The 13,258-nt window shown below is 40.2% G+C and overlaps 1 protein-coding gene across 1 annotated transcript; it reads right to left on the bottom strand.

Annotated features, from left to right (window-relative positions):
- Window positions 1–908: 908 nt before the first annotated feature.
- Window positions 909–13,186, bottom strand: LOC115168107 (N-fatty-acyl-amino acid synthase/hydrolase PM20D1.2). Its single transcript, XM_029723026.1, has 13 exons — window positions 12,905–13,186; window positions 12,697–12,783; window positions 4,902–5,137; window positions 4,026–4,112; window positions 3,809–3,942; window positions 3,490–3,609; window positions 2,927–3,002; window positions 2,710–2,771; window positions 2,519–2,597; window positions 2,172–2,243; window positions 1,787–1,952; window positions 1,512–1,611; window positions 909–1,134 (listed from the first exon to the last, which is right to left on the bottom strand). The coding sequence occupies exons 1-13, from the start codon at window positions 13,122–13,124 to the stop codon at window positions 1,005–1,007; spliced, it is 1,569 nt and encodes a 522-aa protein (XP_029578886.1). The 5' UTR covers window positions 13,125–13,186; the 3' UTR covers window positions 909–1,004.
- Window positions 13,187–13,258: the final 72 nt, after the last annotated feature.

The following is a 13,258-nucleotide window of genomic DNA, read 5'->3' as shown; positions in this document are numbered from 1 at the left end:
CTGTTCCTTGTGAGAGCTTGCCCCCTTTTGATGTCTGAGTAACATTGTATTATCAGTGAGTACATCAATTCAATCAGACTGCCTTCATTCAAACTAGAGCATTGGTAGTTTGTTGTTTATTATATAAGGATCACCAAGAGATGTCTGTACTTCATCCAAAATAAAATGAGGGACACAACCTGAATGGGTAAATAGAATCTGACACAACAAACTTATTTTATCTACCGTAAATTCCGGACTACAAGCCGCAACTTTTTTCCCAGGCTTTGAACCTCGCGGCTTAAACAATGACGCGGCTAATATATGGATTTTTCCCGCTTTCAATTTTTTTTCTCCAAAAGAAAACACATTCTGTGACGTGCTCAGTTTTTTGGCGGCATGAAGCTTTCATTAGACCAATGAAATTGCCGAACGGGTTAAGGTCAAACAACTTTTTTGTTTACTGTTTAGATTAAATCGAGCGCTCTCTAACTTCCCATCATTCTGATTACGGTAGTCATTTTGTCACCCTCATCATGGCAAAGACACGGAGAAATGCATATGATGCAGCTTTCAAGTTGAAGGCGATTGATCTGGCTGTTGGAAAAGGAAATAGAGCTGCTGCACGGGAGCTTGGTCTTAATGAGTCGATGATAAGACGTTGGAAACAGCAGCGTGAGGAATTGACTCAGTGCAAAAAGACAACTAAAGCTTACTGCTAATTTTTTATTTTTTGTTACAAGCCGTGTTTCGTTAAAGCCTATTTATTTTTGTTACAAGCCATGTTTCGTTAAAGCCTATTTATTTTTGTTACAAGCCGTGTTTCGTTAAAGCCTGTGTAAAGTTCATTTGTTTCAATGTACCGGTAGGCACCTGCGGCTTATAGACATGTGCGGCTTATTTATGTTCAAAATAATGTTTTTTTTTTAAATTCAGTGGGTGCGGCTTATATTCAGGTGCGCTTAATAGTCCGGAAATTACGGTAGATTATGAATGTAATAGTGGCCCCCAAATACACTAGTGCTTTAGAGCTCATGGCCAGCACCGTGGGGAGAAGGGAGCTCCTTGATGTCACAGTTCTGGATCAGATTGAAGTAAAAGACCACCAGTTCCTCGTAGTTCTTCTTAGAAATCCTCTCGTTAATACCATGGAACCTGCAAATGTAGAGAATGCATAAGCAGTGGAACCATAGCGAGCAAACTACAGTGTTAGTAAGGTGAGACTTTATCTTGTTTGTTCAATGCAAACAGAGAACATTGTTAAACTTTGCTTGTCAAGACACTGTGCATGTAGGGCTGACTTACATTTTCTGGTTCAGCCATGTCACATGGCTAGATCATAAGACTGAAGTTTTAATCTCCCGGTCAACAAAAGGGCAGTGTTAGAACAATCTCCTCAACCCCAACAGGCCATTGAAAGATACAGTATGTTGTACAGTACGTATCCAGTTACTGTGACTACATTCAACACCTGATAAAGAGAGAGCTCTTCTCTACAGAATATCCAGTTCTCCAGCTACAATGAGTCGTACCTCTGGGTGTCCCCTGGTTTGATCCAGGTAGGTGCAAAGCGATAGATGTCCTTGGCCAGGTCAGTGTAGTGGCGGCTGTCTGTGTTCCCGATGCAGAGACCTGCACGTTGGAATATGATAGATTTGTATGCAGAATACTATGTCATAAAAATGTGAACATGTTACCTGAAAAACCCATACCAAAAGCAGGATCCCCCCTTTCCCCAACATCACAGTGGGCAAATCAAACAAATACCACTCCCTCTTCAAACACTCCCTTCTATTCCGTTTCTTACCAGGTGCAACAGAAACTTGTGGGAACTGGTCCAGCAGGGTCTTCTTGATGGTCTGGAACCCAAAGGATGTTTCATCATACGAGCTGACAGGCAGTGGGTCAAAGCCATTCACCAGCTCCATCTTCACTCTCTCATCTCCCACTGTGGATTGGATGAACTCCAGAACCTGACAGGAAGACACAAACCCTATCATTTTTAAAACTGGGGACAGTTTCCTTGAACTGTACTTCAAAGTTGCCAGCATGACTAAATAGTTTATAAATTCAGTGTCTCGGTTTTGTGAGATGGACCTATGATTTTAGCTTTACAGTATAATAGAACATGAATTTTGAATATAGCATGCTGTTAAAGCAGATATGTAGATGCGTAAAATGCTAATCCCCACCTCTTGTACGGTCTGTGCTGGATGTATCCGCAAATTCACATAGGCCTCAGCAAGGGAGGGAAGAACATTCACCTGTGAAGAATAGAAACATCCAAGTATTGTTTTTGCTTAATAGATGCAGTCCAGGACTATATAACATAAAACAATTGGAATTTTGATCATATACAAATTGACATTTTTTTTTTTTTTTAAAAGAACGTATCACACAAAATGGATGATGTAGTACAACCGTTTTGAAAGTGTTCTCGAGCCAAACTACTGCTGAAACTATAGAAAAACTCAGAAGCATCACTTTAACCAAACATCTTCATGCACTATAACTCATGTATTATGACAAGATATTGTACCTTAACACCTGAGTTGAACATGGTGACTGCAGTTGTGGTTCTCAAAAAAGCATTTGTGTCAGGACTTCTTTCCATTACTCTGTAACATAAACAAATGTTATTTAGGTTTTATAACTCAATCAAGTATAATCTGCATGTAATTGAAATAACCAAGGTTGAACAAACCAGAGAAATTCAGTGAGGGAAATTACCTGCCAATAAGTGGAGAGAACAGCCACATATTTGACATGAGAAACTTAATTGGGAGTCCAAACTGTAAGACAAAGACATTTCAAAGTGATTTAAAAAGCTATGTACTTATTTTAAAATGGTGTTAAGACTAGTACTAAACACGACACTCTATATCGCAGAATATCCCATAGGATAATTGAAGCCAATGTAGGACAGAGGTTAGAAACACAGCATTACCCTGTGAGCTAAGTGTTCAAAGGTCCTGCGCTCAGGGCCTTCACCAAACAATATGGGCATAGGGTTGTCCTCCAACCTGACAAAACAGATCACGTGTACTTAGAGAATGTGGGCTTAGGTTCACAACATGACATGACACAATATACTATGATGCAGACCTAAAACAATGTAGAACTAGCCGACTTACAAACGTCCTCCCTTTACGGAGTTCACTCATACTCAACTGAGAGGTGTATACAGCTTACTTACTTTCTTGTGTTCTTATTTCTATTTTTTGTGCATTTTTGTATTACTTTACATTATAGTACTATGGATATTGATTATTGCATTGTTGGGATAGCACTTGCAAGAAAGGCATTTCACTACACTTATGCGTGTGACAATAAAACCTGAACCTTGGGCCTTATAAAATATTTGTCTCAGGCTCTATAATGTTCATGGCTGACCAAGCAAGAAAAGTGGAATTCCCCTTTATTCAACTGTACCTGTAGGTGTTAAGCAATGGCTATACATAGAAGACCCATCTAGTCTGTGACGGGTGTGATTCCCAAATCCCCTCTCACCTTTTGACAGCTCCAGCCAGGATGCCGATGCTGCTCTCTCTGGGAGGCATGGAGGAGTGACCCGGGGCCTTAAAGACACTCAGTTTCACCGTGGCTTGTCCCTTCTCACTGATCCCAATCCTGACACATACACACACAGGCAGGCCCACACACCTTTAATAAACTGTGAGTGCAATCTATGACATAAACCTTATAAGTAGCACTTAATAAAATGCATTTATAAAGGCCTTTTTACATCAGCAGATGTCACAAAGTGCTATAGAGTCTAAAATATGAGACAAGAGTTAATGAATGAATGAATGAATGAATGAATGCTTACAGAGCAGCAGGCCCCTGCAGACCACTGATGACTCCATCCAGCACAGCCAGACCCTCATCCAGTACAAACGCAAGCTGCACCCCTTTCTTCTTCAGCACCTTCACTATGTTCATGGCCCCCTGCAAGCCACCCACCTACAGTACAAAGAGAAGATCATGCTTCTGAATTCTGTCCCTTTTGGTTTCTGAAATAAAATACCTCTACTAACTTCACAAACCTCTTCATCATGACCCAGACCAATGAAGAATCCCCTTTGCGGAGAATAACCTCTTATCAACAGGTACTCCAGCGCCTGGAGGATTCCCTACAGTGAAAAAAATAGGCTGTTTAAATTCGGACAATGTGAAATCGTATTATGGGATGAGGAAAAACAGTAACCACATTGTTAATCAGGCCCTTGGCCTAAATCAGGGATGGGCAACTTTGATGGGGGTGTCCCCGCTCTTGACAGCAGAAAGAATTGTTACGTTTTAGAGTTCATTTTGGTGAATTCTATACATTTTGCCACAGGGTGTAGAGAAAATGTTTCAGTTTGCTGCAATTACAGATTTTGCAATTTTCTAACTAATTTCATGCAATTCTACAAATTGTTCCATGGGGCGGGTATTTTTTGTTGTTGCTGTTTACAGCTCATTTCATGCAATTCTACCCATTTTGCCGTAGGGTGGAGAAATGTTTGCAGTGTTTAATATATCTGACTGAGACTGACTAACAAAATCAATGGGAGGGCCCCCCCAGAAGGTAACTTGACCATGATAACAAGTTTAGATTGCTAAGTTAGTTTTGCAGCCAGTTATCTAAAATAATGTAGCTGACATGGGCTAAATGACTGACTATCAGTGACTCACATAAAAAGAGAAACTGCTGATGCACAACAACATTTCTAAATTGCACCTTGTGTATTATACTACTTCTAACTGGCAACAGTAAATTGAGACCCCAACTGAGTTCCCAAAATTGACCTGAGCGCCTTCGTGCCACCAGCTGCCCTTCCCTGGCCTAAATCATAGCAAACAAATCATAGAATAATCTCCACGCTCTGGTTCTTGGAAAACCCAAGTCCCATAAACCTCTACCTACATTCAAAACTCACCATGACGGACTGCTTGTTATCGATGGTCCCTCTACCATAGATGAATCCATCCATCTCCTTTGCAGAGAATGGTGGGGCCTCCCATCCATCATTCTCATCAGCAGGCACCACATCTATGTGGGCCAGTAGCATGTAGGGGACCAGGGCCAGGTCAGAGCCAGGCACCCAAAACAGGTGGCTGTAGTTGGCCACAACCTCATGCTGGACCAGGTGGGAAGAGAAAACTGTAGGGAAAACTGGAAGAGGGAAAACATGTGTTTAGTTTAGGGCAGTGGTTCCCAAACTTTTTTGGTCCACAACCCCAATCATGTGAAAATAAAAATTCTGTAATTAACAGCCAATGTTAACTTTTTTACTTGGACCTATGGCAGTCTTCTCAACTCACCATCGCTTACTTTTAATGTGGGGCTATGACGTTCAACCTGGATCAAAATGTGGGTTTTAATGCAGACGAGAGCACTGAATCCAACTTCACACAGTTATGAGCTGGCGATGGGCAGCATGAGTTTTATGGTGCTTTCAAGACAACGAGGACAATGATCTTCAGGTCGGAGCTCTAGAAAGAAGCTGTGCCTGGGTCGCTTTTAAAATACAATATATTTTTTTTAAAGTTGAACACTTTTTTTGGTTACTATATGATTCCATGTGTCATTTCATAGTTTTGATATTTTAGATTCTTCAAAGTAGCCACCCTTTCCTTGACAGGTTTGCACATTCTTGGCATTCTCTCAACCGGCTTCACCTGGAATGCATTTCAATTAACAGGTGTGCCTTATTAAAAGTTAATTTGTGGAATTTATTTTCCTTCTTAATGCATTTGAGCCAATCAGTTGTGTTGTGACAAGGTAGGGGTGGTATACAGAAAATAACCCTATTTGGTAAAAGACAAAGTCCATATTATGGCAAGAACAGCTCAAGAAAGCAAAGAGAAACGACAGTACATCATTCCTTTAAGACATGAAGGTCAATCAATCCAGAAAACGTCAAAGACTTTGAAAGTTCTCAAGTGCAGTCTGTGGCGGATGAATCAGAAATAGTTGGGTAACATAGATAATTAAGATGTTTTATTTGCATAATATGCTTATGTGAGATACTTGTCATTAGAATGTATCCCTTTGGACTCTGGTGTTGGCAGAGTCCAAAGGGCTCAGCTAGGGCTCAGTCACTTGGGGCCCAGAGAGGGGAGAGGTCAGGCTTGTCTTTAACATATCCCTGGTGCTATGCAGAATATCAGAAAGGGAAGAGGACAGAATGGAACATTGTCTTCATATGTGAATGTGTCTTTACCTATTCTTAAACCATGTGAAGGGATGTCGTGATTAATGGGGAACCAATTATTTGTCTCCACAATGTCTGTGCGCAAGTCCCTCCCCTCAGTGAGCCTGTCCAGGAGTGGGATCAAGAGGGGGTTTACTTGAGATGGGAGTATCTAGAGTTGACAATTGATATGCCATTGGATGAGTTGGTGTTTTTGTACTATTAAGTACCAGGAACGAGATTAGAACCTCGTCATAGGGACCAAACTGAACAATAATTTATAGCGAATGTTATCTGGCTAAGAGATACTCCTTTCTCAAGTATAAAGTCCCTTTGTGAACTGTTCCTAAGATCTGTGGTTCGTCATGTAGGTTGAGAGGGGTGTATCTTGGCTATAAAAGATCTTTGTACTTTTGTGTTGTCACTTTCAATGGGTCATTAGAGATAGCGCATCATTGAAAGTGAAGTGCTTTTGCAAAACTCTTATTAAAGATGTAGTTTAAGTATAACTCTGACTGGTGTGTGAAGTTTGTCTCTCTCCTCATTTGGTAATGCAGAAATTAGCCACCACAAGTCACAAAAACCATCAAGCGCTATGATGAAACTGGCTCTCATACCAGCCTCAGAAATTGCAGCTCAAATAAATGCTTCACAGTTTAAGTAAGACATCAACTGTTCAGAGGAGACTAGAGGTCGACCGATTAATCGGAATGGCCGATTAATTAGGGCCGATTTCAAGTTTTCATAACAATCGGAAATCGGTATTTTTGGAAGCCGATTTGGCCGATTTTTTTATTATTATTATTATTTTTAAAATAATTTAACGCCTTTATTTAACTAGGCAAGTCAGTTAAGAACACATTCTTATTTTCAATGACGGCCTAGGAACGGTGGGTTAGTTGCCTTGTTCAGGGGCAGAACGACAGATTTTTACCTTGTCAGCTCGGGGATTCAATCTTGCAACCTTACGGTTAACTAGTCCAACGCTCTAACCACCTGCTTTACTTTGCACTCCACGAGGAGCCTGCCTGTTACGTGAATGCAGTAAGAAGCCAAGGTAAGTTGCTAGCTAGCATTAAACTTATCTTATAAAAAAAACTATCAATCAATCATAATCACTAGTTAGCTACACATAGTTGATGATATTACTAGTTTATCTAGCCGGTCCGGCGTTGCATATAATCGCTTAGGTACATGTTGCTCCAACCATAAACATCAATGCCTTTCTTAAAATCAATACACAAGTATATATTTTTAAACCTGCATATTTAGTTAATATTGCCTGCTAACATGAATTTCTTTTAACTAGGGATAATGTATCACTTCTCTTGCAACAGACTCAGGGTATATGCAGCAGTTTGGGCCGCCTGGCTCGTTGCGAACTGTGAAGACTATTTCTTCCTAACAAAGACAGCCGACTTCGCCAAACGGGGGATGATTTAACAAAAGTGCATTTGCGGGAAAAAAAAGCACAATCGTTGCACGACTGTACCTAACCATAAACATCAATGCCTTTCTTAAAATCAATACACAGAAGAATATATTTTTAAACCTGCATATTTAGCTAAAAGAAATCCAGGTTAGCAGGCAATATTAACCAGGTGAAATTGGGTCACTTCTCTTGCGTTCATTGCACGCAGAGTCTATGCAACAGTTTGGGCCGCCTGGCTCGTTGCGAACTAATTTGCCAGAATTTTACGTAATTATGACATAACATTGAAGGTTGTGCAATGTAACGGGAATATTTAGACTTAGGGATGCCACCCGTTAGATAAAATACGGAACGGTTCCATATTTCACTGAAAGAAAAAACATTTTGTTTTCGAGATGATAGTTTCCGGATTCGACCATTTTAATGACCAAAGGCTCGTATTTCTGTGTGTTATTATGTTATAATTAAGTCTATGATTTGATAGAGCAGTCTGACTGAGCAGTGGTAGGCAGCAGCAGGCTCGTAAGCATTCATTCAAACAGCACTTTCGTGCGTTTTGCCAGCAGCTCTTCGCTGTGCTTCAAGCATTGCGCTGTTTATGACTTCAAGCCTGTCAACTCCCAAGATTAGGCTGGTGTAACCGATGTGAAATGGCTAGCTAGTTAGCCGGGTGCGCGCTAATAGCGTTTCAAACGTCACTCGCTCTGAGACTTGGAGTAGTTGTTCCCCTTGCTCTGCATGGGTAACGCTGCGTCGAGGGTGGCTGTTGTCGATGAGTTCCTGGTTCGAGCCCAGGTAGGAGCGAGGAGAGGGACGGAAGCTATACTGTTACACTGGCAATACTAAAGTGCCTATAAGAACATCCAATAGTCAAAGGTATATGAAATACAAATCGTATAGAGAGAAATAGTCCTATAATTCCTATAATAACTACAACCTAAAACTTCTTACCTGGGAATATTGAAGACTCATGTTAAAAGGAACCACCAGCTTTCATATGTTCTCATGTTCTGAGCAAGGAACTTAAACCTTAGCTTTCTTACATGGCACATATTGCACTTTTACTTTCTTCTCCAACACTTTGTTTTTGCATTATTTAAACCAAATTGAAAATGTTTATTTATTTGAGGCTAAATTGATTTTATTGATGTATTAAGTTAAAATAAGTGTTCATTCAGTATTGTTGTAATTGTCATTATTACAAATAAATACATTTTAATTAAAAAAATATATATATATTTTTAAAAGCATCGCCTGATTAATCAGTATCGGCTTCTTTCGGTCCTCCAATAATCGGTATCGGCGTTGAAAAAAATCATAATCGGTCGACCTCTAGAGAAGACTGCGTGAATAAGGCCTTCATGGTCAAATTGTAGCAAAGAAATCACTACTAAAAGGACACCAATAATAAGAAGAGACTTGCTTGGGCCAAGAAACAAGAGCAATGTTCATTAGACCAGTGGAAATCTGTCTTTGGTCTGGAGTCCAAATTTGAGATTTTTGGTTCCAACCGCCATGTCTTTGTGAGACGCAGAGTAGGTGAACAGATTATCTCTGCATGTCTGGTTGACACCGTGAAGCATGGAGGTGGTGGTGTGATGGTGCTTTATTTAGAAAGCAAGGCACACTTAACTAGCATGACTCCCACAGCATTCTGCAGCGATACGCCATCCCATCTGGTTTGCGCTTTGTTTTTCAACAGGACAATGACCCAACACACCTCCAGGTTGTGCAAGGGCCAATTGACCAAGAAGGAGAGTGATGGAGTGCTGCATCAGATAACCTGGCCTCCACAATCACCTGACAACCCAATTGAGATGGTTTGGGATGAGTTGGACTGCAGAGTAAAGGAAAAGCATCCAAGAAGTGCTCAGCACTCATTCCAGACTGTTGGAAAAGCATTCCATGTGAAGCTGGTTGAGAGAATGCCAAGCATGTGCAAAGCATGTGCAAAGCTGTCAAGGGTGGCTACTTTTAAGAATCTCAAATATAAAATACATGTATTTGTTTAACAGTTTTTGGGTTACTACATGATTCCATGTGTTATTTCATAGTTTTGATGTCTTCACTATTATTTTACAATGTACAAAATAGTAAAATAAAGAAAACCCCTCAAATGAGTAGGTGCCCAAACTTTTGACTGGTACTGTATATATAATTACTTTTTGCAACCCCTAGTGTTGAGTGTTAGGGGGGTAAAATGAACATTGCTTTTAGAACTGAAATGATACAACATAATCCCAGAAGCACAGTGCACTTGGTTTTAATGTCTGAAAGCCTTACCATTGCTGAGATATTCCAATTTGGCTCAAAAAGGTCACAGGAGATAATGCACAGATCAATGGCAAAGCCTTTGCCAAAAATTGCACTAAAAAGTACAAATTAGCTGTTAATTTATACACATATTTCATGTTGTTCACAATAAATCTGACAAATTAGCATTTTTCCAACCGAGTTATTTATTTCAACCAACTAATGCAATTAATCACACATATGCTACTGAACTAACCAGAAGTAATACTTTCAGGGTTTTAGTGTGCTTATAAAACAGCAACACTTATGTAATTCCACTAGACACTAATTTTTCTTCTGCACACCCCGCTTTAAAACCTGAGCTAGAGACACTGATCTAACAGACTGCTTCAGACAAGATTACCTGAGAAAATAGTTTTGATACTATTTCTACACCATAGCAATATATGCATACAATTCAATGTATTCCAAAGTCCACAGACTTCCAAACAGGGAGATGTGAATTCGAAACTCGTCACACACCTATCCTCGACTCACCAAACCTTTACCTCTCCCTTAGACTACATGGAGTGTGTGTGTGGTGGCAGCTAACCTTCCTGAGCTACTCTAGCAAAGGTGAGATTGTAAGTGTTTATAAATGTGTGCACAACAAACCATTTTCCAGACATAGATTATTGGCCCATTTATTAGCAGCAAAGAAAATATTCCATACAGGCAGATGTCATTACACTAGGTGCATATCTGAAGTTCCTTAGTTCATAGTGAACACGCAAAAAAAAGGCCAACCAATAAACTATGTGCACGAAAGAAAGACAAACAGAAAAAAAACATTAAAAAAGGAAAAAATATTACATTTGATGGTTCAAATGTTGACTGTCTTGAGAGTTTAAGCTCTGAGCATCATGATCATGGGCTCAAACATTACCTTGACATCTGTCCAGGGTTTCCTTTATGAAAATGTGGCGCCGGACATTTGACCTTAACAGACATTTGAGAAATTTTGCGGACCAATATGCATTGGGTGCATAACCTGATTAGAGAGTTCATCCACAGTGCTGAGAATGAAATTAATTATCATAATCTAAATGTGATTTATCTTAGCAGAAAATGCAAGCCGAGGATGCATTGATACGTATAGACGTTGTCCATACAATAGGCCTATGAGAAGGGGAGACAAATAGAATATGACTCCCATCTAAACTGGAGGAGGAAATTGTCCAAAAACAAACTTATGTTGCACTGACCCAACAATGATAAAGTGAATATCACCGGGGATACGGCCGATGCTCTCCGCTGGTGCCATAAGATAGGCTATAGGCCCACGGTGGTTCGCTCAATTAAATTGAGTATTTATATAACTAAAAGACTGATTTGAGTCTGTCTCTTTACAGCAATACCATTTGCTTTCCAAACTACGTTTCCACGCAATTAAATTGAGAAATATTGTGATATGCCTGGCTGGGCCCCCTCTACTTTCCACAGACAGTCGCAACTCAATAATCATCTACGGTATTTGCTGCCTTTGCTGCTAACTGTAGGTCATTTAAAACAATCCACAAATTGTTTTTTAAGGCTTGGGGAAGCTAAATGTTCCTCTGTGGCCAAATCATGCTTTAGTAACCTATTTTGAATTATTTTATTTATTTCTGTATAAACAGGAGCAGGCTAATTGGGCTATAAAATGTTGGCAATTTAATTAAATTTACTTAGCCTTATGGATGCACCACTTACGAGCCTAAGTCAACCTACTATCCACCAAAGTAGAAAGGTTTACCTATTCTATTGGTCAGTTTGTCAAGAAAGAAATAGCCAAAAAAAGACAGACGGGAAGGGGACAATAGATCCCTATTCATACAACCATCTGTCCGACAGCGCCAATTAAATTCCACTACATTATGCAAATTACCCCATAGTCCAATAAGCATGAATGGTCAAATGTATTTAGATCAACTGTTAGTTCCATCAATTAATAGGCTAAAAAGCATTCTTTCGCAACGGGATTCCCCCCTCCCCCCCCCCCCTTTTCACAATTGTATTTGGAAACCTTGCATCTGTCCCACCTTTTACCCCACCCTCAGACTGCGTGTACTTACATTACTCAAACTAATTGGTCAGAAGAGGCCATCCCGACGAGCAATATATCTGTTAAACATGGGACGAATACAGGCCTATTAATATCAAACAAACCAAAAGAGAATGAGCATCTTTAATTTCATACAAATATGTAGTTTACTGGCAGTCCTTGCTGAGGGCATCTCTCCCTCGACAGGTGACAGGCAACGTTCCTCTCTCTAACTAATAGCTAGCTAGCAGACTTGCTAAAAACAGAAATTGTCACCTGCTGCATATAAAATTGTTACTAATAATCTGAGGTTTGAATGTATTAAAGTCTTTGTTTCACCAAATCGAGAGAGACAGGGAGCGCGGTGCGAGAGGAGAAAACCTCTACCTCCCCGTATTGAAGAATGTGAAAGCAGTATTTTCAGGAGCGTCAACCACTCTGGTCCATAGATTCAGGATAAGCTCACACGTTAAACGGCTTGCTTACGAACGTTTAAATCAGACAACATTGACATTTACACACGTTATTCACATATTAAGGAAAATGTCAAAATATTTAAGAGTATCAAAATAATGTATAGCACCAGCGCCAAACAATTCTCGCGCAACATCCAGTTTTTTCACGTCATATAATTTCTAGTGGAGTAAACGGGTGCATTTCTGCTTGAGTATCATAAAGCAGCGTCGAAGTGCTAATGGGTAACTGTGTGCTCAGTGAAAACATGTTTCCTACAGTAATCTTCTGCCTATGGAATGGATCATCGTATACTCCCGGGACCTAAACAAAGTTACCTTTCCTCAGCAGGCTGTTGAACTCGCCCAGTGCGGTGATGTTGAGCTGCGTCTTCGATGTTGACACCGTGGGAATCTGGATGGCCTCTGCATACAAAAAAAAGCCGGTGGCATTGACCAAATTTAGTGTGCACGTTATAGCGATTATTCACACAACATAGGCTGTCCAGTCTGCTCGGTTTGATGGTGAAGTTAGACCGGATCTCACCTCTGAAATTCGCAAGAAGCTCCTTTCGCTGGTGCTGGTTTATATCAGACGCAATGTTCCTCGTCTTCTCCCAGTGTGCAAGTTGAAGTCCTGAATTCACGTCAAACGTCAGTGTCCTTAAAGTGGCTGCAACGAAACATACTAAAACAACGACTAATAAGCCGAAAGACACAATTTTGACTAACTTCATAATGTTAAATTTTCCACTGCGGTCAGTCATTTTTACTATTTGACAGTGCACACATACACACAGCGTGTTAATGTAGCTGCTCGTGATGTTTTTATATATGATCGTTAGAGCGCCATCTGCTGGGCTTGAAATAGACCCTTTAAGTTAACATTTGAAATGGAAAG

The sequence above is a fragment of the Salmo trutta genome, chromosome 30 (assembly GCF_901001165.1).
Source record: "Salmo trutta chromosome 30, fSalTru1.1, whole genome shotgun sequence".
NCBI lineage: Eukaryota > Metazoa > Chordata > Actinopteri > Salmoniformes > Salmonidae > Salmo > Salmo trutta.
This window is presented reverse-complemented; position numbering and strand designations above follow the sequence as displayed.

Coding starts and splice junctions, on each gene's coding strand:
- LOC115168107 (XM_029723026.1), bottom strand. CDS start 13,124: ATGACTGACCGCAGTGGAAAATTTAACATTATGAAGTTAGTCAAAATT. Junction 12,784..12,904: donor GCTTCTTGCGAATTTCAGAG/GTGAGATCCGGT, acceptor TTTTGTATGCAG/AGGCCATCCAGATTCCCACG. Junction 1,612..1,786: donor ACAAGTTTCTGTTGCACCTG/GTAAGAAACGGA, acceptor TCCAACGTGCAG/GTCTCTGCATCGGGAACACA.